Raw genomic sequence first — 27,899 nt, 5'->3', positions numbered from 1 at the left:
GCGGGAGGGAAGGAGAGGATTCAGCACAGTTTCAAATGCTTGCAGTCACCACCATACGAAGTCCCTTCATCTCATGGATTCTGACATGACTCATACGTGGAGAACAGGCTCTCACGACACAGGAAGTAGAAACAACCATGCTTGCCTCTGGGACTCTGGCTAGAAGCTGACAGATACACAAGCCAACGTTTCAAGTGGCACAGAACCTACACACAGCTAACTTCACCAGCACAAAACTAGTACCAGCAGAACAACCCTGACATGGCCTGAGATGCCAGAGAGAAAACCACACAGATCCCCGATAACACAGTGCATCCTGAAACACTCATGTTGCCAAGAACACAAAACGGACACAGAGCATCCCGAATACCCATCCTTCAAGACAGCAGCAGAGGAAATCTCCGGTAAGATCAAGTTGTCCAGGGAACTAAAAAGTACCAAATAGCGATGGTCCACCCTGGTGACCTGCAGGCATGAGGTCACTCACCCAGCATTTCCAGCGGGGCCCAGCCCTGCCCTCTAGCTGGCGACCATTGGGTAGCAGTTCTGACGGTCGATGTGCCCACAGCCAGAGCCTCCATGGTGCAGGACAAATCCACTTCAGACTGACACTTTGTAAAATACCAACTCACATGCCGGGGGTCACAGCCACGTTGGACTGTTTAAGTTTCCTAATGCACTTTCACTTTCTGCCCCGTGCCTGTAGGGGACGGGCTGCAGGACCCTCGCCACCACCAGCCCAGGTCATGCAGCACTGCTGAGCCAGCCAGGGAAGGCTGGGGCCCAGTCTCACGGGTGCACACAAAGCAATGGGGGGCTGTGGACAAGTGACGAGTGCTACATTGGGTGAGAAAAAAAAACTTGCTGGGCTGTCTGGAGGAGAACACAACCCACTCGGGGATCAGGAGCCCTGAGCCCACCCTGAGGAGCAAAGAGAAAGCCGGGGCGAGGGGGCGGGTGGCGAGGTGCCAGGATAGGGCCTGGGCCGGGGGCGGGGGGTGGTCCCCAAGGTCTCAGGCATCCCCCACAGCTGCAGCCCTGGTGTCTGGAACCTTATCTCAGGAAGGAATGCGGAAGCACTGACAGGTTTGAAGGAGGAGGAACACAGTGGGGTCTGACTTCTGCTTTAGAAACACCGCTCTGGATGAGGGTGGGGAGCGGGAGCGGGGGTGGGAGGAGGGACTTGAGACCTAGGAGGCGAGGAGGGGACGCTTCCGGTCAGAGAGCCTGTGAGCATAAACCACGTGCCAAGGATGATGCTGAGCAGAGATGGGAGAGGATTCCGGAAGGAGGTCAGGAGCCCGAGGCCCCAAGGAGGCCCCCGAGGCCCTGGGAAGCTGAGAGCCATGGACAAGAGCCCAGACCCAGGCCCACGCAGCAGGCCCACCCAGACTCACATGGTCTGCTGACGCCCCTGGCCTTGAAGATGGCTTATTTCTCCACCTTGACCCTCTGCCCACCCAGCTCCCAGCCTCACAGGAGATGATGACCAAGGGGAAGGATGGAGAGGGGCTGACAGACCCACGGAATTCAGAGCACAAGCTACGACCTTCGCAGGGCCTTGGAACCAAGCGCATGCGCACACTGCGATAATGCAAACGGACGGCCCACGAGGACCCACCGTGCGCACGAGGAGCTCTGCTCAGTGTGGAGGCAGCCTGGACGGGAGGGGAGTGTGGAGGGGGAGGGACACGTGTACCTGCGCGGCCGCGTCCCGGCCTGGCCACCTGGGACTACCAGAACATTGCTCGTCGGCTATGACGTGAGGTCTCTCAGTCGTGTCCGGCTCTTTGAGACCCCACGGACCGTAGCCTATGAGGCTCCTCCATCCATGGGATTTTCCAAGCAAGCATACTGGAATGGGTTGCTATTTCCCTCTCCAGGGGATCTTCCTGACTCAGTGATCGAACCCAGGTCTCCCACGTTGCGGGCAAACGCTTTACCGTCTGGGCCACTAGGGAAGCCATCAGCTATATTCCAATACAAAATAAAAATTTAAACACACACACACATAGAAAAGCACGAGTCTGCACAGGCTTCCTCTCCCACCTGCCTCCCCAGCTGCCAGTGGTAGTCCTTTCGTACTCACTGGAGGTCAAGGTCCGCGGGTCTCCCCCTGGTCACTGAGCCCAGGCCTGCCGGCTGTGATGCCAGGGCACCGCAGGGCTGAGGTCCACCTCCCCCGCTCCCTCCAGAGCTTGGCCGTCGGGCCCCACCAGTCCTGCGGCTCCTCCGTCAGTCCACTATCCCTGGAAGGGGCTCCGGACCCCAGACCCTCCTTCCTTTGCCCAAGATGATCTCTGTCGAGATACAAAGGAGACATTCAGGGCCTCACGCAAGCTGACAGCTGCGGGGGCTGGTGGTGGGATGGGGGAAGGGTCTTGCTCCCTAGCAGCAGCAGCAGCAGGAGCAGCCCCCCGCCCCCCCCCCCCCCCCCCCCCCCCCCGGGGCTTGTTAAAGATGCAGAATGCCCAGCTCCACCCAAGACCGCTGAGTCAGAGCCTTGGGCCACGCCCGTCTGGGCTGCAACATGCCCCGGGTGCTGGCTGCTCCTCCAGGGCGACGACCTCCGCTTTCTGTTATTCCATCTCCGCTTGGGTATGTTTGACGTTTTTCATAACAAAGAGCAAACATTTTTGAAGGAAGGAAGGAAAGGGTGGGGGAAGGGAGCAGAGGCTGAGAGGGAGAGAGAGAAGGAAGGAAGGAAGTGAAGGAGCCTTGAAACCAAAACCAAGCTCCCTGCTGTGAGAAGGTAGCCTTGGTTCTGCCACTAAACACCCCTGCAGTGTTGCCCCCACCCCCAACCTGGGCCCCCCTCCCTGTCCCGCCGAGACTCCAGGACCAAGGAGGTCGGAGGGGGGGTGGAGGAGCTGACCCGGCCAGGCTTCCTCTGATGAGATCCAGGCTCCCCAGCTTTCTCAGGACAGTCCAGGGCTGGAGGGGAACGAGAGCCAGAGGCCCAGCCCCTCCCAGGAGACACAGCTCCCCCATCCCCAGGTCCCACTTGACCTGGAACCCCACAAACAGAGCCTTACAGATGCTGGGCTTTAAAGCAAGGCAGCCTTTGACAATGGAGATGGTTGGGGTGAGAAAGTTTCTTTTATCGCCCCAGTGGCCTCAAAATAATCCTCAAAAGCTGAACCCCTGATTCCAAAGTTCCACTTTCAACATTTTATTGGCGATAAACAAGATAACACTCTGACCCTGAGGTGACCGGTATGGTCTGAGAGACGCTAAAAAATACACAGAGCAGCAAAGTCTGAGTTCCGGGGACTTCTGAACAAAGGGTTAATTAAAAACAGACAGGCCCACCCAGTCAGAGCCTGGGGTGCCAGCCCTGCAGTGCCACCCATGGTCTGGGATGGAGGTTCGGAGACCTCCGGCCAGCAACCCAGCCACAAGAGCACACGGGCTGGCTGGAGAGACAGACAGCCAAAGTATTGCTGATACGGTCAGATTAAAGGGACAAAGTAGGTGATTAAGCAGTTAATTTCACTAGGGGACTGTAAGTAGAAAAACTATGGGAGACCCTTGTAAGTTAATGATTACTCAGAAAAGCAGGTTTGCTTAACTGCAAAACCAAGCAGGCTTGCCTAACAACAAAATCACCCAGCAGAAGCCTGAGACATGTGCCCAAACAATGAAACAATGTTGGCATGAGACCCACATCCTGCCCAGTGAGCTCAGCAAGCTGATGATCCCTAGGGTATGCTCAGGCTTCACAGGTGGTAAAGAACACGCCTGCCAGTGCAGGAGATGCAAGAGATGTGCTTTCAACCCCTGGGTTGGGAAGATCCCCTGGAGAAGGGATAGGCTACCCACTCCAGTATTCTTGGGCTTCCCTGGTGGCTCAGATGGTACAGAATCTGCCTGCAATGTGGGAAACCTGGGTTTGATCCCTGGTTGGGAAGATCCCCTGGAGGAGGGCATGGCAACACACTCCAGTATTTTTGCCTGGAGAAGCCCATGGACTGAGGAGCCTGGAGGGCTACAGTCCATAGGGTCCCACAGTCGGACACGACTGAAGTGACTTAGCACACATGCACGCAGGACATGCTCTCTGCACACACATTAAAAAACAATAATTTGTGAACCTGGTTTGACCAAGTAGGACCAGAAAACTCCTCTGCTCAACCTGGAGGAGAAGCTGATAAGGGAGGCGCGACATCTGCTCAAAAAAGACAAAGATGGTCTCCTTTTCCCACTTTTTGTTTGATTATAAAACTGTAGCCCAGTAAGTTTTCATTAAGTCATGTGGTACCACCTTGCCTGCCCGCTCGTAAGCCTCACAAGCATCCTATTCTAATAAATCACTTCTTTTTTTTTTTTAATTGAAGGTTAGTAACTTTACAGTATTGCATTGGTTTCTACCAAATAACAAATCACTTCTTACCTATAACTTTTTCTCTCACTGAATTCTTTCTGCACTGAAACAGAAAGGTCTATGGTACCTGAGCTCTTTGGAGCCCCAGAAATGACACCCAGTGGTTTCAGTGCTTCTCTGTCTGAAATGCCCTTGAGGCAGGCGCAGACCCAGACAGGGCCAGAGAAAGGCTGGCGAGCTATGTGAAGATGTCACCAGCAAAAGCAGGAGTTACTTTGGTGACGGGTCTCTATGCCAAGGGCTCGATGGGCTCTGGTTCTAGATCAGACCACAGAGCAAAAGTGGGTTCTACCAGGATGAAACACCGGAGTCAGTGGATAAACAGTCAGACGCACCCCTGTTCTATCAGGGACCCCGACAGGCCCCCTGCTCGGACTGCTCCAAGGACCTCAGCTGCTCCTCTCTTCAGGGAACTCAGGGACAGCCCAGCCTGGCCTGGGGACTGAGCAAAACTAAAGCAGAAGTGATTCACCAGGGCAGGAGGAGAAAGTGGCGAGGTGTGCCCTGCCTCTTAGCCCGGCCCCAGCACAGCTTCCTTCCTCCCCCCACCTCCTGTCTGTGGTGGGGGTTTCGTAAGCAGGAAGGGGAGACTCTGCCCAAGGGTGGAGTGACCACACACCACCCCAGTACCCTGCACCCCAATTTCAGTGGCGTCTGGGGGGCTCTAAGAGCTCTAATACTCTTTGTATCCTTTTGTGGCTGCTACCAATTCAACCCCACGTCTTTAAAAAACAGAAATGTGGTAAACGCCGGTGGAACCCAAGTCCTGCCTGCTTGGAGAGGACAGAGGTGCCTGGAGGCAGACTCAATATTTTTCTGAAAAGCCCCACATGAAGTCCAGAGTCCTGACTCTGCACACTTTCTTCCGAGCTCCAAAGCTTTGCTGGGATTCAAGCAAAGTGTGGAATTCTATATCCCCACATCCCTTATCCCATGTCACAGAAAAAGCTCCTCCTCTGTTCTTAGATTCTCCTGGGGCTCCAGAATTCTACATGGAAAGGGGCAGGGATTTATGAGCCATAACTCTGGTGTGAGTCTTGGGAAATGAGCTTGGCAGCTTTGTCATCTCCTCCCTCTCCGCAGAGAAGCCCCGGGGCCTGGAAAGGGGTGTCGCTGCTGGAAGCAGCTCCCACCCCGCCCCGCAGAGCCCAGGAGACTTATGCTCTTGGCTGACATGTGGATCAGTGACCCCAAAGCTCTGTGATGGGAGAGTTTTCTTCCAGCCACAGGACATGTTACCACGGTATTTATCACCTCTTGGGAAAAGTTAAAGGACTAAAGCGCACGCACACTTTAATGTAAGAGGAGTACCAAGGGGTTGAAGCCTGAAGTGGGACAAAGAACCGGTTTTGTTTAGAAAGAAGCAGGGGCCCTCCGTCCATCCACATGTGACTGGTCCCTGGAATGAGGAAAGAACAGATGACCAAGTTCGCAGACTCACCGGAGCACACACAGGGCCCCAGGCTGAAGGGACTTACAACGCTGCACTCCGTGCAGGGACACCATGAGGCTCTAACACAGAAGCCCTTCCCTGACCTGCCTTTATAAAAAAAATTTTTGTAGAATTGATTGTGTCAGTTTCCGGCATACAGCAAAGTGATTCAGCTATTTTTCACACTCTATGCTATTATATTAACAGGTTACTACAAGATATTGAATACAATTCCCTGTGCTGTAGAGTATAGCCTTGGTGTGTGTCTATCTTATCCACGGTACTTTGGATCTGTTAGTCCCTAGCTCCTCATTTGTGCTGCCTCCCTGCCTTTCCCTTTGGTAACATAAGTTCGTCTTGAGGTCTGTGAGTCTGTTTCTGTTTTGCGTACAAATTCTTTTGTATTCTTTAGATTCCACACATAAGTGGATATGTCTAGGAGTGGGATTGCTGGCTCACATGGCAACTCTATTTTCAGCTTTTAAAGGCACCTCCACATGGCTTTCCACAGTGGCTGCATCAATTTACCTTCCTACCAACAGTGTAGGAGGGTTTCCTTTTCTCCACACCCTATTCAGCATTTATTATTTGTAGACATTTTAATGATGGCCATTCTGACTGGTGGGAGGTGATACCCGACTGGGCTTTTAATTTGCATTTCTCCAATAATTAGTAATGCTGAACATCTTTCCATCTGCCTGCTGGCCATCTGTATGTCTCCTTTGGAGAATGTCTATTTAGGTCTTGTCTATGTTTTGATTGGGTTGTTTGTTTTATTGAGATTGAGTTGTATGTAGAAGCTGTGTGTACATTTTGGATATTAACTGTTTGCTGGTCAGATCCTTTGCAAATATTTTCTCCCAGTCTTTTCCTTTTGTTTATAGTCTTGTTTGCTATACAAAAGTTTTTGAATTTAATTAGGTCCCATTTTATTTTTGCTTTTATTTCTTTTGCTTTGGGAGACTGATCTAAGGAAATATTGCTATAACTTATGTCAGAGAATGTTCTGCCTATGTTCTCTTCTAGGGGTTTTATGGCGTCATGTCTTTTACTTAGGTCTTTAGACTATTTTGAGTTTATGCTTTATATGGTGTGAGGGAGTGTGCTAATTTCACTGATTTACATGCAGTGGTCCAGTTTCACAGCACCACCTGTAGACACCGCTTTGCCGTTTTACATTCTCGCCTCCTTTGCTGAAGTTGGACCAGAGGTTTGTGGGTTTATTTCTGGGCTCTCCGTTCTGGTGATCTACGTCGTTGTTCAGCTGCTAAGACGCGCCCGACTCCGTGCAATCCCATGGACTGCAGGTCTTCACTGTCTCCCGGAGCTTGCTCAAACTCATGTCCATCGAGTCGGTGATGCCATCCAACCACCTCATCCTCTGCCGTCCCCTTCTCCTTTTGCCTTCAATCTTTCCCAGCATCAGGGTCTTTTCCAGTGGGTCAGCTCTTCGCACCAGGTGGCCAAAGTACTAGAGCTTCAGCTTCAGCATCAGTCCTTCCAATGAATATTCAGGACTGATCTCCTTGCCATCCAAGGGACTCTCAAGAGTCTTCTCCAACACCACAGTTGGAAAGCATCAATTTTTCAGCACTCAGCCTTCTTTATGGTTCAACTCTCACATCCCTACGTGACTACTGGAAAAACCATAGCTTTGACTATATGGACCTTTGTCAGCAAAAGCATGGGATATCTTTCCATTTCTTTGAATTATCTTCAATTTCCTTCAGTTCAGTCAGTTCAGTTGCTCACTTGTGTCTGACACTTAGTGATCCTGTGGATTTCTTCAATTTCCTTAATCAACATTTAATAATTTTTAGCATACAGCTCTTTTACCACCACGGTTAAGTTTCATCCTAGGTTTTTTGTTTTTTTTTTTTTGATGTGATTTTAAACAGGATTTTTTTTTTAAAGGTTATTTTCCTGATATTTTCTTATTAAAGAAATGCAACAGGTTCAGGTTTCTAACCCTGTATCCTGCTGTCTTGCTGAATTCATGTATTAGTGCTAATAGGCTTTACGTGGCGACTTCACGGTTCTCTGTATAGGGCATCATGTTATGTACAAACAGTAGCAGCTTGCCTCTTCTCTTCCAGTTTAGATGCCTTGTATTTCTTATTCATCTACTTTTAGTTTGGTTGTGCTGGGTCCTCGCTGGCCTGTGCGTTCTTTGTGCTCTCTAGTTGCGGCGCACAGGCTCCAGAGTGCACGGGCTCTCCAGTTGTGACGCATGGGCTTAGCTGCTGAGTGGTATGTAGGACCTTTGTTCCCCGATCAGGGATCAAATCCATGTCCTGTGCATTGGAAGGCAGATTCTTAACCATTGAACCACCAGGTAAGTTCTGTATTTTTTTTCTCGTCTGATTGCTATGACTAGAACTTCCAATATTATGCTGCATAGAAGTAATGAGAGGGGCAACTGTGTCTTATTCCTGAATTTAGCAGGAAGGCTTTCAGCTTTTTACCATTGAATATTATGTTGAATGTGGGTTTATCATAAATGGCTTTTATTACATTGAGATATGTTCCCTCTATAACCATTCTGGTGAGAGTTTTTACCATAAACAAAGGCTGGATTTTGTCAAATGCTTTTTCCACGTCTACTGAAGTGATCACGTGGTCTCCATCTTTCCTTCTGTTGATGCGGTATATCACGTTGATCGATTTGCTGATGTGGAACCGTCCTTGTGGCCCTGGAATGAATCCCGCGGGACTGTGTGCATGACCCTTTCTATGCAGTGTTGTATGTGCTTTGCTAATATTTTGCATCTACATTCACAGCAACACTGGCCTGTACCTTTCGTTTTTTTGTAGTGTCTGTGTCTGGTTTTGGCATCGGGGTGTTGGTGGCTTCACAGGATGAGTCTGGGAGTGTGCCCCCTTCTTCAGTTTTTGGAATGGTTTAAGAAGGATACATATAAGTTCTTCCTTGTATGTTTGGTAGAATTCCCGAGTGAAGTTGTCTAGTCCCAGACTTCTGTGTGCAGGGAGGTTCTTTTTTTTTTTCCTCCCTAAATTTCAGATTCTATTTAACTTCTAGTGATCAGTCTGTTCAAATTAGTTGTTTCATCCTGACTGAGTTTTGGCAGGCTGTGTTTCTAGAAACATGCCCATTTCTCCTAGGTTGTCCAATTTATTGGCACACGGCCATCCATAGTATTTATAACCATGATTCTTTGTATTTCTGGGGTCTCAGTTGTTATTTCTACTCTTTCATTTCTTCTTCGATTTAGGTCCTCTCCCTTTTCTTCCTTGGGGAGCCTGCCTAGAGGTTTGCTGATTTTCCTCATCCTTTCAAAACACTAGGTCTTGGTTTCATTGATCTTTTCTGATTTTTTAATCTCTATTTTATTTATGTACACTCTGATCTTTATTATTTTGCTGAGTTGACTTGGCTACAGGAACTGACAATAGCCACCAACTTTTGTTTTCTACATAGACCCCCAACTCCTCATATGCAGTAGATTCTAAAAATAGCGTGCTAGTCAAAGTAACCAAGTAGATGGGGCCATGTGTTCTCCCGCACAGGCAGGAACAGGAGAGGGAACATCCGGCTGGCAGCCCAGAATCAGTGGGCACCCGGGTCTCTGTATGTGTGTCCACTGCCCTCCCTGCACCCCTCAGCTGCCATGGGGATTGGACTCCAGTCTCAAAATTTCATCTTTCCAACCCCCTCAATCATGGTAAGTCCCTCCACGAAGGGGCCTGCCTTTCCAGCCACAACTGTATGATCGCCAGGGAGGAAAAGGCACTTTGGGATGACGCTGTCAGGGAGCATGTGCCAGCTCTCAGAGGGCATTTAGGAAATGCTGGGGGGAGGGGGCAGGTGTTGGGAAGTCACAGTGATTGGAGCAGAGACTGATGGCATTTGGGGGCAGGGCATGGCATGCCAACCATCCTGTCCTCGGGCAGGCCTGTACAATGAGGAATTTTCCCACCAGATCTAAAAACCACATTCATAACTTTCAGACCTACAAACTGATCTCGACTCACATGTAAATTCAAAATGTTATGGGTAGTTTCAACATACATCGAATATTCCAGGAATGCAATCTGCATGGAAATCAGGAAAGATTATACACGGCTTTGTTCAGAACCTTCCCAAGAGTTATTCACAATATTCACATTCTATTCCTGCACTTTACTTTCATTTGATTTCTTTTTAATGTTATGGTGCAAACATTATATTGACTTGAAATTATGTGTGAAGGTAGCTTCTACCACCTAGGAATTTCATTTCTGGTTTAGTAACAAGGATATTAAAAACCTGTTATAAAAAGGGACATTGGGTCTGACATGACTGGGAACCACTTTTTTAAAACTCTGGGGTGCAATGGGGACGCTGAACCCCTCTATTGCATGTCCACGCTTGTTGAAACAGCCTGACCACAGGTTCAGGGCACAGGTCTGGGGGCCAGTGCTGAAGCCGCAAAATAAACAAGTTATCAACTTCACTTGATGATATGGAGGACATACAGTTAAGGACTAATCAGGCTAAAGTTTAATTGGTTATTTAAAACACTATGTTTCCATCAAAACCAAATCAGATGAGTTATGGACTATAAAATGATCAAGGAATTTTATAATAAAACAGCAGCCTTCAAAGAAGCCTTGACCTCACAAGGCCACCCGTGTCTGTGCCCAGAGGTCGAGTTCTGGCGCCGCATCCTCTGGTCTCGGGGGACCAGGCGTAGAAACCACCTCTCCTGGTGGTGGTGTTCTCAGCAGGGTCCAGGGTTTCCAAAGACTGAGACTGTCCTGAGAGGGGTCTCAAGACCAAGCTGTGAGTGCTGGCTCTGCCACTCGCCCATTATGACAACTTAGACAAATCACGTCACTTTGGAAACCCGGTGACGTGGTCTCTAGGAGCTTGCTTTGCCTCTGAAATGTTTGGTCTACAAAGGGGTGAATTATCTGTTACACTGAGACTGTCCACAGAGTTCTCTTTCCCCGTTTTGCTACTGGAAATCTCCTGACTTTTCTTCTCAGAGAAACACACCAAAAGAACAAACATTTTCATCACGAACAAAAGTGTTCATGTTACTTAACAGAGAGCAGACTAATAGCAATTACCTATTGAAACTTCACAAAACGATCTTCAGCTTAGCAGTGACCCGCACTCAAGCTGATGAACAAAAACAGCGCATACTTAGGGCTTCCCTGGTGGCTCAGTGGTAAAGAATCCGCCCTCCAGTGCAGGAGACACGGGTTCGATCCCTGGTCTAGGAAGATCCCAAATGCCACGGAGAAACTAAGCCCGGTGCCACAACCACCGAGCCTGTGTTCCAGAGTCTGAAAACCGCACCTGCTGAGCCCAGAGGCCGCATGACCGAGGCACGAGCACCTAGAGCCCGTGCTCTGCAACGAGAGAAGCCACCGAAATGAGAAGCCTGTGCACCGCAACAGAGAGCAGCCGCCGCTCGCTGCAACTAGAGAAAGGCTGTGTGCAGCAATGAAGGCCCGGCACAGCCAAAAATAAAACCGAATGAATAAAAACTAAAAAAAAAAAACAAAAAACAGGGCACAGTATTTTCCGTGCAAAAAGTTCTCCTCTTGCTGTTAATACATCTTAAATGTTTTTCTGAGATGAGGGATGTTCATACTTCCTTCAGGGTCTCAGCATATTGGAGCTACAAGCAAGCAATAGTCGCAAATAACCTCATGTGTGACTGACAAGTGACAGGTGGGAGCAGCCTGGCCTCACATGAGCAGCGCTCCCTGTGACAGGTTCCCTCCGGGCAATCCATCTGGTCTCTGTGGCCTTCGCTTCACCTGCTCCGCTCAGGTTCTTCCTTGTAAACCGCATACTTTTCTCGCTGTTCAGTCACTAAGCTGTATTTGACTCTTTGTGACCCTCCATGGACTCCAGCCCAGGCTCCTCTGTCCATGGGATTCTCCAAGCAAGAATACTAGAGTGGGTTGCCATGTCCTTCTCCAGGAGATCTTCCCGACCCAGAGATCGAACCTGTCTCTCCTGCACTGCAGGCGGATTCTTTACCAATGAGCCATCTGGGAAGCCGCCCCACCCCCCACCCCTTTGAGATGACACAAAACACTGACATTGTTCCTTCTCAAAAAAAAGACTTGATGCTCCAGTAGCCCCATGCTTTCCCACGCAGGCAGCACACAGCTACTGACACCCTTTCCTCTGCCCAGGTGATCCTCCTGGAACCAGCCAGGAAAGGGCCAGGAGCCCTCAAACATCCTCAGCAGGCTCGTCTGTTGGGATGGTGGGGAGGAGCTTTACAACACATGGGAATGAGGCTGGTACCCAGCAGTTCCCGCTGCGGGCTGACCCAAGTGACAGCTAAAACGTGGGTACGGTATGAACTACAGAAAAATAAAAATTCTGGCAGCTATGTGGTTTCTATTCATGTTCTTATTTAGAAAAAATAGCCCATTGAGTGTTCTTTTGTCTGAAAAACTACCAGAAATAGAAAGGAAATGTTAATCAAATCAAGACTTCAGTTGCAAAGACGTGTGTCCTGAGAAGCTGCCTTAGCAGAAAGACGTCCTTCGGCCCGAGCCTGGGGCTGACGGCCCAGGGCTCAGAAGACAGGCTGACAACAGCAAGAATGCTCTCCAGCCGCCTCACCAGACCTTGCCTGAGCAGGCTGGACAGGGGTGGCAGTGACCATCATCAGCTCTGAGCCATCCTGCCTGGGGCCCAACGGGCCCCGCGGCCTGTGGCTGTGCAGTCTTGGGAAAGTCCCCTGAACCTTCTGAGCTCATCTTCTCTTTATGTGTAAGTGGAGATAACCTAACTGCCCCTGAGATACGCCAGGGCAAGGGAAGATTTCTACAGGAAACCCTGAAGATCGCTGACACAGCAGGGGTTTGGGAAACGCTACCAACTGTGTCTACCTACACACTGTCTCTGTCCCAGCAGCGTGAACTCAGCTCAGAGGAAGCTTACAAGACAAGGGAGAAGACGAGCATGCTGAAACACCCACCAGGAGTAAGTGTGCTGGGGAGATAGCCCACCCACACCAAAAGCCCACTCCTGTTTCTCTCCCCGCCGCGAGAATTCCACCCCCACCGGCCAGAGATAAAACAGACCTGAGGATCAGAAACCATGTTGCTCTGGTAAGCTCTAGGACACAAACATATAAATGAAACATTTTAGTTAAAAGGAAAAGTAAATCTTTATAGTAATTTAAACTACAAAGTAGCCCTCCTTCAGAGTCCAAACCAAAGTATTTACACAGGTTTTAAAGGTGTCAGCTTATAGCCTGAAGGAGAAAACCACTTGAAACTCCCGCCCTTCCCTAAACAAAAACATCAGTCTCAGAAAGGGGATTTAAGTAGTGGTCCACCATTAAATGCACAGGAATTCTGAATCACTGAATCTTGGATGTAGTCAAGACAGTGCTTTGTTTAAATTAGAAGTTCATTTACTTTTTCTAGATAGTCTGAACCGTAAAAGTTCTGGTAAATCCAATCCATGAAAATATGGAAATAACCTGCTTTAAAACACACACACACACACACACACACACACGTGAGTGTGCGTGCACTAAAACTGGGGTGCCCCAGAGTAAAAGCAGTGAAGTAACAAAAATTCCTCTCTCTCTGACCCATGTCTAACATACAGTGAGATATAGCAGCCTTCCTGCTCTAACAGGTTAGTAACCTGAACCCTATGGCCAGTGGGGCTCCGAGGTCAAAACTTTTAAGTATGATCAGATATTCTGGAAACACTGGCATATGAGTAATCAACCAGTCATAAACATTTCCTTTGCTGAGTCACACAGCCTGATTTTTCAAGGATAAGAATTTCCTCCTGAACATTGCCTTTTGAGGAGCAAACATCACACCAACATGCGACCTTGTAATTCTGTAGAAACTAGATAAGAACCTCACTGTTAATCAGGTAATACTCGGATCAACTTTGTCTGAAAACACTTGAGCCGCTATAAATAACGCAATTTCCTGTGCTCAGTGTAAGCGGCAGTGTAGACTGCAGGATCTGAAGAAAAAAAAAAGGGTGCAAATGAGGCTTCCGCTCCGTTGACATAAGTTCAGGCTGAACAGAAACTAATTCTTAAAGAAAAGGGGAAATTGAGTCTCCATCTTTGCCCTAGTGGGACACTTTTACTACTAAGAGAAAAGACCTAACTTACTGCTTTTATATCTTAAGAGCTTGGGGCAATGACGCACCTAACACAAACCAGGGTTCCAACACCCAGTCTCAGGCTGAGCCTAGCAGGGCCAGGCACCCGAGCGCTGCGTGTTTCTACTCGCCAGGGCCAGTGGACCCGGGCACAGGCACCTACGATGCGAGGAGACTTGGGGGGTCCACGTTCCCCCGACAGCCTCTCTCAGGATGGGGCTGGGTGTTTGTGAGGACCCTTTGCTGCTCAGTTCGTGGGAAAAAGCCAACTGACACAACCAGCGTGCACACGGGGAAGCTGCCCAAGTTAAGGAAACACGGTTTCCACACCGTCCAGTCCTGCAAGGAGCCTGGACTTCCTGCTCGGATCCTGCTTTTTGCTTTGAGGTGGAGCTAGACAAATCCATGTCCTCCTGCCAATCCCAGCCCTGGCCTCACACCCATGGGGCCCCGGCCCTCCTCCTCCTCCACTGGGGACCACTGTTCCTGGGACACAGGGTCACTTAGTGCTGAACACAAGCCGGCACAAACCAGTCTGAAATGCCCACCCTTCTCTGGCTAGAATACTAATGCCCAGGGTGGCCGCTGGGTAAGTCCTTCGGACATGGCCCACCCAACACCCCACCCCCACCCCACCCCACCCCACCTCACTTGTTTCCTTTCAACCACTAATGTCATAAAACAAGGACTGAGTTTTACTTCTGTTCCCCATGTTCTGCTTAAAAAAAAAATTTTTTTTTGCTGTTTTTTTACTAAAAACAAACAAACCCCTCCTTAACAAGCCCTCTCCCAAACAAACAAAAACTCTAACAAGTTCACAACTGATTACTGAAAACCCCTGGGACCAAGGATGTTTCAGAATTCAGCATTTTTGGGTTTTAGAAGGGTAATAAGAGGCATACACTGTATGTTCTCTAAAGACTCAGAGTAACAGTCCTTAATCAAGTACCTTAACGGGGCTGCAGAGAAATGTATGCGCATTCACACTAAGAAGAATAAAGACTGAAAATAACCTCCCATCAGCCAAATAAATGGGACCTGGAGAACTTGGCACAGGACCCCACAATACGATGAGACTTGGGAGGGGACACAAATAGCCTCCCGTCACTGCCAAATGAATTCTGCTCACAACTTACAAAAAAGAGAAACAGCCTTAGTTTTCTGACTATACTAGATCCTGGAATCGTGGGCAGGAGGGGGTGGGCACCTTCTCAACGAGCAGCTGTTCTAGTCTCTCCTGGCTCCGGCTCCCAGCAGCATGTCTGTGAGGCACACATCTCCACCAGACCCGATCCCGAGGTAAGTTAAGGCTTAAAGAGACGCCGCATCGAGTGCCGTTGAACAAGAGGTGCTGTTTCTACTCCTGCCTCAAATCCTGCTCCCCACAGTCACTCTGTTCTTCTCCGTGCCCAGCAGTTCATTCCTCTGAGCTCGAATCTTGCCCAGGACTAACATCAGTCTGTTCTTGCCATCTATGGCTTGCCTAGGCGGCTCCTGGAAGCACCGGCCTTTCTCAGAGCATTCCCATCCTTCTTTCTTCCAAGGGCCCTTCCCTGATGCTGACGCAAGGCTCTCTCTGCAGGTTCCCAATTAGGCCAAGGGGTAGGAACCAGCTCCAAGGATCTGGTTCAAGGCTGGAATCTAAGGCCAGAGGAGCACACCGAATGTGGACATTAAAAATAATACCCACCTGACAGTCCTCAGGAAGGAATGTGATTTTCAAGTGTGTGTTCATCAGAATCTATTTCTACACTTCTTTCTGGGGTTGACCAGGAAGCTGAGGGCAGAGCAGTCTTATTCATCTTGAACCTTCCAGAAACACTCAGTAGGGGGTTAATTCCTGCCTGGTGAAGGAGTGATTATTGGGGGCTTACACTTCGATTAAGGTTCCACAAAGGCCCAATAAAGTGAAAATCTAGGGTCTCTCTCTCTCTACAGTATTAACTTAATAATGTATGTCTTTTCCAAATTGCACCCTTTCACTTTTAAATATTCCCATTCATGATCAGCCACAAGCCACACGAAAATAGGTAATTACAAACCTTCCCCACTTCATCCCCTGCTGGACTCTTAATGCCTCACATCCATAGTCCCAATACTGGGTGTTGAGCTGAATAACTGCAAAATCCCACAGATGAAAGATCCCCACCAGACGGAGAGACCCCAGGAGACCAGCCAAGGAGGATTTGGGAACTGGAATCTCGGGGACTAGAGAAGGCTCTAAGGCCCAGAGAAGGATAAACACTGCAAACCACCCAGCCGCTGGGGGTGCCAGCCTCAGGCTGAAGGCACCGCCCCTGGGCACCAGTGCCCAGGTGCTCTGTTTTGTAAAACACCAAACCAGCAGTTGTGAGTGAAACTCTATAGACCACGCGCAGGTCTCAGATTTCGGCTGGATCCGCGGACGAAACACCCAACTGGGCAGAGCCCGACAATGCGGCCTGAGCGGACTAGACCGAGTTCTTTTCCGCGGTGGCGAGGAACGCCGTCCCGGGAAACGTGTTTTCGGGGTGCAAGGCGGGCAGCACAAACGAAACCGCGAACTGAACCGAGAACTCCCTACCCCCGCCCCGCCGCACATCCTCGCGTGGGGACGGACTTTCGCTTAAGGGGGTCCCCGGCCAGGCGGGGCCCACCCACACCTCACCAGGCACAGATGGCTGCGGTGGAAGGTGGCGCCCGCCCTCGGCCGGTCCCAGCACATCCACAAGGTCCACACATTCGCAGTCAGAACCAAACGTTTCGGAGATGTGTTGTCCTCTTACCAGTCTCTGAGCTTCTGGGCTCAGGCAGTCTATCTCCTGGTTCTGCGCGGCCGCAGGGTTGGTCATCCTGCCGGCTGAAGACCACCTTCTCACACAGCCAGCAGAGATCCTCAGTGGACGTCTGGCTCCCGGGATCCGCGGGCGGGCTCTCAGCGCAGCCGCATGCCGAGAACAGCGGGATCGCGTTGCCTGAGACTACCCGCGCGTCGGGACGGCAACCTCGCCCTCGCCCGGGCGGAGCGCGCCTCCGCGGTTCCGGGGCTCGGGCGCGGCCGCAGGGGCGGGGCGCAGGTGGCCGGGGCCCGCGGGCCGGGGCGGGGGGCGGTGCGGGGAGCCGAGGAGACGGGCCGCCCCCCCCGCGAGCTCCGCCCCTGCGCTCCGCCCTCGCCGCCCTCCGGGTCCACCGGGCGCGCTCCGCCCCCACGCCGCGCCCCCCGGCGCGGTCATTAATCACCGGCAGCCCCCTTCGGTCCCCACCCGAGGAGAAAACCCCCGGCCGGCCCTGGTCACCCACCACCCGCGGAGGGAGGGCGAACTGAGGAGTTTTGGAAGATGCGGGAGCGGGGAGGTGCGCACGGGGCCTGGCTCCCCTTGGGGAGGGGTCGGTAAGGGGGCGGGTTCTGCACGGGGGCGGAGCCCTCCGGGGGCGGGGCCCTGGGGCGGGGTCCTCCGGGGGCGGGGTAATGGGGGCGGCGTCCTCTGGGGGCAGAGCTGACAGTCTCTCCAGGCCCCGCCTGTGCCCCCGCCCGCCGCCCCCGCGCCGTCGGTGCTGGGCTGCGGCCCCAAATTCAAGCCAAGTTGAGCTTCTACGGACACGACAGCCTCGCCCGAGCTCCGCAGCGTCTGCTGGCCGGGGTACCCCGTTAACGCGTCCCCCGGAGAAAGGGCCGCCTTCTAGGGCGAGCAGAATGCGCTGCCCGCCGGGGTGAGAACAAGCATCCGGTGGCCGAGTGCGCCCCCCCGCCCGGCTCCCGCTCAACAAGCCGCGGCAGAAGAATAATGTTCGGCGCGGATCCGGGGTCTCAGCGCCGGGGTTGGTGGGGGCGGGGGGGTTGGCCGCACCGTCCAGGGTCCTGCGGGAGGTCGTGCGAGGCTGGGGCCGCGCGGAGGGGAGTGTCCGCGGCGGGATGGGGCCCCCGCGGCTCCGCACGCGCCTCCTCCAGCCCCAGAACACGCGTGACTCGTTCTTTAAAAGTCCTACAAGCAAATCATGGAAACGTGTCCCCACCTCGCCAGGCCGGGGCGGGAGCGACGGGAAGGAAGGACGCAGATTTTTATGGGAATGCCAGCCTGTCCCGGCCATGCCCCGCGCCCGCGGCGCCCCCTGCTCCTACGCCGCATCCAGGCGGCCCCGGCCTCTGTTGACCTCGCCCTGAGGGCACGTGTTCGGAAGCCCTTCTCAGAAAGACCACCTCCCCACCTCAAAATGAAAACTTCCAACAGGAAGGCTGGGCCGAGGTGTCTGCAAAGGCGGCTCCAGCAAGCGTCTTGAGACCACCAATGCGCACTTAAATGCTACCGTCGCCCCGTCTCCCGATCTCCGCCACCCTAACCTAGCTCTCAGTAAAGTGTCAGCGCGGCGGACTGTGTGCGCTCACCTTCCCACTCTGGCTTCAGGGGAGGGGGCTCTGGAAGGAAGGGTGTATGTATGTGTGTGGAGGACGGGGCGGGGTGGACAGAGGAGGTTCTGGGGGGCCCGGGGGTTCTAACCTAGGAGGGAGTAGGGGCAGCAGAAAAGCAAGGCCGAGTAAAGACCCAGAGTGGCCACCGCGGGAGAAACAGCAGGTGTCAGCTTTGATGAAAGTGAACACGGCAGCTAAGCTTTAATGCACAGGACTGTCAGGTTCGCAAGAATAACTTTCAGAAAGACTGAAATGCGTACCTTTAATACCTTGTCTTCTTACTATAACGCTTTTAAAATCCGTTAATGTGTTAACAGTTCTTGATTAAACACGTTGGAGAAAATTTTAAGTTATTTTATGTAAATACCTATGGGATTTGGGGAATCTCTGGTGGAAAGCAAAGATAATTTGAGTAACAGCTCCACAGATGAGAAGGATAACCTGTTAATAAAATCGCCTTCTGGGAGCCTTCAGTTGGAAGTGAAAGTGGAGAGTGAAAAAGTTGGCTTAAAGCTCAACATTCAGAAAACGAACATCATGGCATCCGGTCCCATCACTTCATGGGAAATAGATGGAGAAACAGTGGAAACAGTGTCAGACTTTATTTTTCTGGGCTCCAAAATCACTGCAGATGGTGACTGTAGCCATGAAATTAAAAGATGCTTACTCCTTGGAAGGAAAGTTATGACCAACCTAGATAGCATATTCAAAAGCAGAGACGTTACTTTGCCAACAAAGGTTCGTCTAGTCAAGGCTATGGTTTTTCCTGTGGTCATGTAGGGATGTGAGAGTTGGACTGTGAAGAAGGCTGAGCACTGAAGAATTGATGCTTTTGAACTGTGGTGTTGGAGAAGACTCTTGAGAGTCCCTTGGACTGCAAGGAGATCCAACCAGTCCATTCTGAAGGAGATCAGCCCTGGGATTTCTTTGGAAGGAATGATGCTAAAGCTGAAACTCCAGTACTTTGGCCACCTCATGCGAGGAGTTGACTCATTGGAAAAGACTCTGATGCTGGGAGGGATTGGGGTCAAGAGGAGAAGGGGCCGACAGAGGATGAGATGGCTGGATGGCATCACTGACTCGATGGACGTGAGTCTGAGTGAACTCTGGGAGTTGGTGATGGACAGGGAGGCCTGGCATGCTGGGATTCATGGGGTCGCAAAGAGTCGGACACAACTGAGCGACTGATCTGATCTGATCAGTTGGAATATTCTGATGTAGATCAGCAGATTCTAGAGCTACTTGCCACCTGGAACCCTGTGACCACATCTCCCTGAGCCAGGGCCAGGGAGAAGGCTTCATTTGTCTTGCAGGTCTCAGGGCAATGCTTGTAGACACGGGCACCCCCTCCCCACCACCTCCCGGGTGGCCTTCCAGTTGCTAGTTGTCAGCTTTATGAAAACCGCATAGGGAAGTGGGCCCTGGAGTTAAACCCTCTGGCTCAGTTCTTGGCCCTGTCACTGGCTGTAGGACTGTGAGCAAGTTACTTAGCCCCTGTGTCTCGAGTTTCATCTGAAACCTGCCAGTTATAATGAAAGTGCCCAGGGTGAAGGGGAGGCCCCCCTGAGCACAGTCGGTGGAGCCGCCTGGCTGCCTCTTGGCCTCCTACCTTCCCCTTGCCTCCAGAAACCCCCCACAAGGCACCCGGGCCTACCTGCCTTGCTCTGCAGCAGGAGGAAAGCTGGGCAACAACAGGTTAACATGGCTGAGAACCGGGAAAGATGGTGAGTAGCCCCAGAGAAGACAACAAACCCACAGCCCCCACAGAAGCTATGGGAGGGCCCAGCTGCAGAAGCCCCAGGTGGCAGGACACTGTCTCAGAAGAAGCAACTGGCTGATTAATTTTAGTCCCAGGAACAAACAACACCAACAGTAAGATAATAATAGTAAAGGCACAAGAGATTTCTGACTCCACCCAGTAGCCACAGCAGCTGTACCAACATCCTTGTAGATGAGAGGCCAGGACATTCTGACATGTGTCCCAGCCAGCCACCCTGGGGGGACAGCTCAGACCGGTCCCAGCTGTAGGGCAAATGTCAGTCTGCATTTTAAGTGCTGCAGAATTCACACTTCTCTGTTATTTAGACGCCGGGGCCCCAGAACACAGTGTCGAGGGTCTAGTTGCCTTTATTTTGATATAAGCAGCCCTCCGATGAAAAGGGGCCCCCCTGGGGCCCTCTCTCAGCAGTACTCACCCCGCTCTTGTGTTTTAAACTCACCATGGACACTTGTGAGGATGACTACTGAGTGTCGCCTACATACTTGGTGCTGGGAAAGTCCACACAGAAGTCAAAGAAAGTGACATTTTGTAGAAGAGAAACCACGGACGTGCACTACATTTTTACCCCTGTGCTCACAGCGTTAGGTCACCAGGGGTGTGTGTTAGGTCACTAGGGCCACAGCTCAGCCATGGCCGATTCTGCGACCCTACGTACTGCAGCCCGCCAGGCTCCTCTGTCCATGGGATGTTCCTGGTGAGAATACTGCAGTGGGTTACCATTCCCTCCTCCACTAGGCAGAGTAACCTAAATCCTTTAGATTGGGGAAGACAAAACCAGAGTCACCTAAGAGTGTCAGGTAAGAAGAAAATCAGACAAGAAGCCCCCAGTTTCCATCCTCAGGGAGGCTGGCAGAAGAAACCCAGGGCACCTTTGAAAGATCTGAGCCGCAAAATGGGGAGGGGGGACTGGGGAGGGGTCAGGAAGAGGGAGGCCATGCATCCTGACTGCTCCAGTGTGGGCCTAGGGTCTTTATATGCAGAGCTGTGAGGTCAGTGACACAGGCTCCGTTTTCCCTTCTTTCGGTCAAGATCCCCACTTCCAGCAGGCTGGCTACTTTCACTCCTTCCAAGCTGCGGGCAGCCACTCACCTACAGGCACCCAGGGACTCTGTCCTGAGAGGGGCCTCAGGTTTTGTGAAAGCTCCGGTTGTCCCGGGCATTCCTAAAAGCCACCATGCTTATGCTGCTTGGAGCCCTCCCCCCAAAAGTGTAATGTCCCAGATCTCAAAAGCAGTTCTCCAACATTCAAGATTACGTGCAGGAACTTAACTTCTTAAAGGATGCCTAATAAGGACAAACAGGTAAGTAGAATGATCTAATTTTGTTCTGGGAACATCAGCCTTCATAGCTCACCAGCAAACGCCACAACATTCAACCACTTTGGGGCCACACCCTAACTCGTTTACTGGTCTCCATGGTGTTGAGCCGTTGCTAGGTTCACCAGCATCGCCTGCTTCTGTGGTTTGGTTCTGAAAGCTACAGCAACCAAGACAAACGCTTCCAGGTTTGCAGGACAAGGCAAAGGGCCGGGAGGGGAAAGCAGGGTGGTCCTTGGCCGTCCTGCTCTTCAGATAGCTCGCACAAAACCATTTTTCCAAATCATAGCCATCACAGCTGTTTTTCATAAACATGAATCACCAGTCATTGGTTTCAGGAGAGTAAACATTTCTATATTACTTCTACAAACAGTGAGCTTACATGTATGTTATAACTTCCCATGGATCCCTTTGACTAAAATAAAAGAACACTCCATGTAGTAAAGCTGGTTCATGAAGCGATTACCCAGATGTGCACCACGTCTTTCAGTTTACAAAGCATTTTACACATGCATGCCTTAGAAATACTGTGGGCTTGGTTCCAGACCACTGCAATACAGTGAGTGTCATAATAAAGAGAGTCACATGAAGTTTTTGCATCCTAGCGGATAAAAAAAGATGTTTGCACTACACTGTAGTCTATTCAGAGGAGGCAATGGCACCCCACTCCAGTACTCTTGCCTGGAAAATCCCATGGGTGGAGGAGCCTGGTAGGCTACAGTCCATGGGGACCCGAGAAGAGTCAGACATGACTGAGCAACTTCACTTTCACTTTTCACTTTCATGCATTGGAGATGGAAATGGCAACCCACTCCAGTGTTCTTGCCTGAAGAATCCCAGGGACGGCGGAGCCTGGTGGGCTGCGGTCTATGGGGTCGCACAGAGTCGGACACGACTGACACGACTTAGCAGCAGCAGCAGTAGTCTATTAAGCATGCAAGAGCATTATGTCTAAAAAATAATGTATACACCTTAATTTTAAAGTTGTCATTATTGTTCAGTCACTCAGTGATGTCTGACTCTTTGCGACCCCATGGACTGCAGCACGCCAGGCTTCCCTGTCCTTCACTATCTCCTGGAGTTTGCTCAAACTCATGTCCATTGAATCGGTGATACCATCCAACCACCTCCTCCTCCGTCATCCCCCTTTCCTCCTGCCTTCAATCTTTCCCAGCATCAGGGACTTTTCCAATAAGTTAGCTCTTCCCATCAGGTGGCCAAAGTATTGGAGCTTCAGCTTCAACATCAGTCCTTCCAATGAATATTCAGGACTGGCTTCCTTTAAGATGTTCTGGTTGGATCTCCTTGCAGTCCAAGGGACTCTCAAGAGTCTTCTCCAACACCACAGTTCAGAAGCATCAGTTCTTCAGTGCTCAGCTTTCTTTGTGATCCAACTCTCACGTCCATACACGACTACTGGAAAAACCATAATTTTGACTATATGGACTTCTGTCAGCAAAGTGATGTCTCTATTTTTTTAATAAGCTGTCTAGGTTTGTCATAGCTTTTCTTCCAAGGAATAAACATCTTTTTTTATTTTTTTTTATTATTTATTTATTTATTTTTTTAACATCTTTTAATTTCATGGCTGCAGTCACCATCTGCAGTGATTTTAGAGCCCAAGAAAATAAAATCTGTCACTGTTTCCATTGTGTCCCCATCTATTTGCCATGAAGTGACAGGGCTGGATGCCATGATCTTAGTTTTTTGAATGTTGAGTTTTAAGCCAGCTTTTTCACTCCCCTCTCTTATCTTCAAGAGGCCCTTCATTTAAAAATACTTTATTGCTAAAGAAACGCTAATCATCATGTGTGTGTGTGCTCAGTCCCTCAGGCATGTCTGACTCTTTGTGACCCATGGACTGTAGCCTGTCAGGCCCCTGCGTCCATGGGATTCTCCAGGCAAGAATACTAGAGTGGGCCATGCCCTCCTCCAGGGGATCTTCCCGACCTAGAGGGGTTGAACCCTAGTCTCCTGCATCGCAGACAGATTCTTTACCACTGAGCCACTAGGGAAGCCCCAACCATCATCTGAAACTTTGGCAAGTCATAATCTTTTCACTGGAGGACGGCCTTGCCTCTGTGTTGAGGTTGCTGAAGGCTAAGAACTGCTGTGGCAATTTCTTAAAATAAGATGACAATGAAGTTTGCCACAGTGATTGATCCTGCCTTTCACAAAGGAGTTCTCTGTAGCATGCAATGCTGTTTGATAGCATTTTTGTGGACAGTAGCACTTCTTTCAAAATTGGAGTCCCTCCTCTCAAACTCTCTTTATCATTTAGCAACTAAGTTTATGGAATATTCCAAATCCTTTGTTGACATGTCAACAAATCTTCACAGGAGTAGATTACATCTCAAGAAACCATTAGCATTGCTTGTCCACATGTTTTATTGTTCAGTTGCTAAGCCATGTCTGACTCTTTGCAGCCCCATGGACGGCAGCACGCAGAGCTTCCCTGTCCTTCACCATCTCCCAAAGTTTGCTCAAACTCATGTCCGATGAGCCAGCGAATGTCATTTAGTCATGAGATCGCAGCAATTCAGGCTCACCTTCAGGCTCCACTTCTAATTCTAGTTCTCCTGTTGTTTCCACCACATCTGAAGTTACTTCCTCCACTGAAGTCTTGAGCTCTCAAAGTCACCCATGAAGGCTGGAATTAACTTCTTCCAGACTTCTGTCAGTGTTGATATTCTGAGCTCTTCCAATGCATTACAAATGTTCTTAATGGCATGAAGCATAGTGAATACTTTTTAGAAGGGTTTTAATTTACTTTGCCCAAGTCCACCAGAGGAATCACTATGTATGGCAGCGATAACCTAATGAAACATATTTCTTAAATACAGGGTTGCCATAAACCTTCTATTTGTTAAACAAACAAACAAACAAAAAAACCACAGTATCTTTGAAGTGCAGTAAAGTAGAGGTCTGCCTGTACACACACTGAGGCCACAAAGGTTGTGTCGCGTGTCCACACAGATGATCGTTGGAAGAGTGGAGCCCGGCTTTTAACCCAAGTCCAAGCCCTCAGTGTCCAGTACACTGTCTGACACAGAGGTGCTCCCTGCCCGGGCCAGCCAGGGATGCTCACTGGGACAGACAGTCAGCAGACAGGCCGCCTCCCTGGGCTCAGTCTGGACCAGTAGCCCCATCTCCCGCTCCATGGGTACCGACAAAATAATGTAGCCAGATCAAGGTCAAGGGTGTAGCCGGCTCTCCTGGTAAGACCAGGGCACTGGTAGGAGCATCAGGTGAGGGAGTCAGACCCTGCATGCCGTTCACCTCCCAGTCAGCTGGCCCAGCTCAGGCCACAGTGGACTTGACCCTCGAGCCAAGATCCTGACAGCCTCCGGTGGACACAAGTATTGGAGGCAAGTGACTGGAAAGCGAGGGAGCTTGTTTCTAGCACACAAACAGCTCCTGCTCATTAAGCACCCACCCTGGGCCGGTGTCCTACGACCACATCCTTCAGCCTCATGGCTGCCTGCGTGGTCCTCACTGTCGCCCAGGACTGAGTGGGCCCTTCAGGGATGGGTGCATGTGCTCACCTCGGGGGACAGAGGGCAGTTCATAAACGACAGATGCACAGGTGATTCTCCCACGAAAACGAGGGACTTCGATAGCTTCTCATCAACTCTTATTTATCTTATGTATTTTATATTTTTGTAGCCACGGAGAATAGAAACTCTCTTCTAAAAGTGGCATGACTTTAGGAATGTTTTTTTCTGCATGGCTACCTAGCACCCAGCAATTCACCAGACTTCTTTTTTATTTAATATGTATGTTTAAAATCCCTTTGGATTTTCTAAGCAAGGTGATGAGTTCGAGTTTTGGTTGGACTGAACTAGAAGCAGGGGCAGAAAGCCTTATTGGAGGTGTCCAACAGGCGCTTTGGCACCAGAAGTATAAACTGGTTTAAGGTGATGAGAAAAATGGTGGCATGCATATAACAGAAACTAGTCTGAAGGAAGGAATCTGGGGATCCCCACATTTCATGAATAGGAGGAGTGATAAGAACAAGCCAACACCAGGACTTCCCCGGTGGTCCAGTGGGTAGGGCTCCACACTGCCGACGTAGGGGGACTTCCCTGGTGGTCCAGTGGGTAGGGCTCCACACTGCCGATGTAGGGGGCCAGGTCTGATCCCTGGTCAGGGAACTAGATCCTGCAAGCTCGACCAAGATTGACAAGCTTGCATGCTGCGACTTAGACCCAGAACAGCCAGATCATCATCGTCATAATACAAGAACACTTAGTCAACACAGACGATGGGTGGGTAGAGAAACGCATAACAGAGGTGCCTTCTGGAAACCACTATTCAGAAGGCTGGTGTGAATACCAGTGTTAAGCAAGGCAGATGAAGTGATGACAACAGGGTCCGGAAAGCCTTTAATTTGCAACTCGATAAACACTGGCTCTTGTATTCTCTTGTTGAAATTCTACATTCCAGCATTTTCAGTGGTTTCTGCTCATATAGTACATGACACATGACAGCCCGGGAGGAAGACAGAAGCAAGAAGAGGGATTGGGTGGGGAGAGACATGTTCACTTGCCCATCTGTTTTTAAGGATGGAAGCGACTTGAGCCAGTTTGGAGACTGAAAAGTGGGAGAGTCAAAAGGAGAGGGAGGAAAAACAGAGGGGGCGTGGGCAAGACGGCTGACTAAGGGATGGAGGGGGTGGGCTGGGGGGTTTCTCCGGACTTTCAGCATTTGGCCTGATTCCGAGCTAAGATGGGGATGAGAAAACCGCAGTGTCCAGGAGAGGACAGACCACGAGAAGCACAGGCCTGGTGCAGAGACTGTGGACACAGAGCTGGGGCAGGAGAAGGGCGGGTGGAGCAGAAATTGCAGGGCATGCGGGAGAGCTGCCTCTGGCTCAGCCTGGGCGATGCTGGTCTCAGGACCTGCACCCGGAGCCCTTCCACGGGGCTCCAGACAGCCCACAAATGCTGCGGCAGGGTAAACGCTACCCACATGTAAAGTAATTTCTAGCTTATTTTACTCTGGGATTACGTTCATCTCCAAGAGTGCCCGGGAATAAGTCCATAGCAGTCTTGGGGGGAAATGTATCAGTTTTTTTCAATCCATTCCTCAGAACGGTTGATCCTTAAGACCAAGATGAGAGTGATCACGGGAACACTCCTCATGTATTGTGGCCAAGGAAACGGCCACAAACACCTGTGATAAAGCGTCTCTTAGCAAAACCAATTCTGTTTTTCATGAACACAACACGCTGCAAGTATCAGCCAATTATTTTCTAAAAATATTGAGGACAAAACAACTGAAATCCATTACATATTTCTCCATAATATAGGAAAAGGCTGAAAAGCCCTTCTAAGTCCACCCTAATTCAAAGGAAAAAATATCTCTACATGCACTTGGAAAAGTACATGTATAATACTTTCGATCAGAATAGACAGAAAAAATGTGCTTTACTTTCAACAACTGTATTTACTAGCTAACAGAACACTTTCTGGTAAGAAATAAAGGAAATGTTTCAATATATATTTAGGAAAATAAAATGATTACAGATAAAAGCAATATTTCTTCTAGATGCTCACTGATTTATTTGGCTCTGGCCTCAGTAATCTTGCCTATGAGTTTAACATCTAGGAGAGATAAAAAGTGCCTAACAATCAGAACCATGAAACAAACATTTACCCTGCTCACTGAAAAATCCAGAAATCAGTCAGGCTACAAATGCTATTGACAAATGTCATGCATAGAAAGGAAGTATGGGAAACACAGGAGTTTATAATCTAAATTTAAACAGTACCCACAGCACATAGGGAAATTTGAGGGCATGTAGGATGAATTCAAAGGTTTAAAATCAGGCCTTCCTGCTAAACAGCTTGACTTGAAGGTGACCCGACTTCAGGAAAATCAGAAACATCAGAAGTAAGCAACCTTCTCGCCTACGGTACAGAAATGTCTAAAACAGCATCCCTAAAATAATCTTCCTAAGAAAATACATATTTCTAAAGAAAACAAAGACTGTAACACACTGTGTATGTGCTCAGTCGCTCAGTCGTGTCCAGCCCTTTCGCGCCCCCATGGACTGCAGCCCGCCAGGCTCCTCTGTCCATGGGATTCTCCAGGCAAGAATACTGGAGGGTGTTGCCATTTCCTCCTCCAGGGGATCTTCCCTCCCAGGGATCGAACCCACATCTCTTGTGTCTCCTGGATTCTTTACCCTGTGCCACCTGGGAAACACTAAAAACACATGTCCACAGCCTAAAATAAGGATTTTCCCTTCTGCATTTTAGCCCCTGAAATACAGTGCAAAGAAAAACCATCAACTAATAGCCTCAGAAAGGTGCCAGATTATGGGCACCTCCTTTATCACCAATTTGTATGAACCAGACATCTTTCCAGAAGACTTAACACAGAGCATAAAAACCTCACCTCTGAAACACGAAGACTTCAGATGAACTTCAAGAGAAGTTTAAGGAAGAGCGAAGAACAGCCGTCTGAAGAGACATGTTTGGCA

General features: G+C 50.1%; 1 protein-coding gene across 49 annotated transcripts in view; it reads right to left on the bottom strand.

The window, feature by feature from the left end:
• The window catches only part of LRRFIP1 (LRR binding FLII interacting protein 1), a 161,687-nt gene that overhangs the window by 76,305 nt on the left and 57,483 nt on the right, over positions 1 to 27,899 (bottom strand). For 3 of the 49 annotated variants that reach the window (XM_027538066.1, XM_027538049.1, XM_027538052.1), the window contains exon 1: positions 16,695 to 16,941. The exons of 39 other annotated variants lie outside the window; for them this stretch is intronic. In XM_027538066.1, coding sequence (XP_027393867.1) covers positions 16,695 to 16,760 — 66 coding nt within the window. In that variant the 5' untranslated portion in view covers positions 16,761 to 16,941. Of the gene's footprint in view, positions 1 to 16,694; positions 16,978 to 27,899 lie in introns of those variants that run through there. 7 more of the 49 variants (XM_027538065.1, XM_027538060.1, XM_027538014.1 and 4 more) reach the window with 5 other exon arrangements.

This window comes from Bos indicus x Bos taurus, chromosome 3 (assembly GCF_003369695.1).
Source record: "Bos indicus x Bos taurus breed Angus x Brahman F1 hybrid chromosome 3, Bos_hybrid_MaternalHap_v2.0, whole genome shotgun sequence".
Lineage (NCBI taxonomy): Eukaryota > Metazoa > Chordata > Mammalia > Artiodactyla > Bovidae > Bos > Bos indicus x Bos taurus.
Note: the sequence above shows the minus strand (reverse complement) of the source record. Positions and strands in the feature narration are given on the sequence as shown.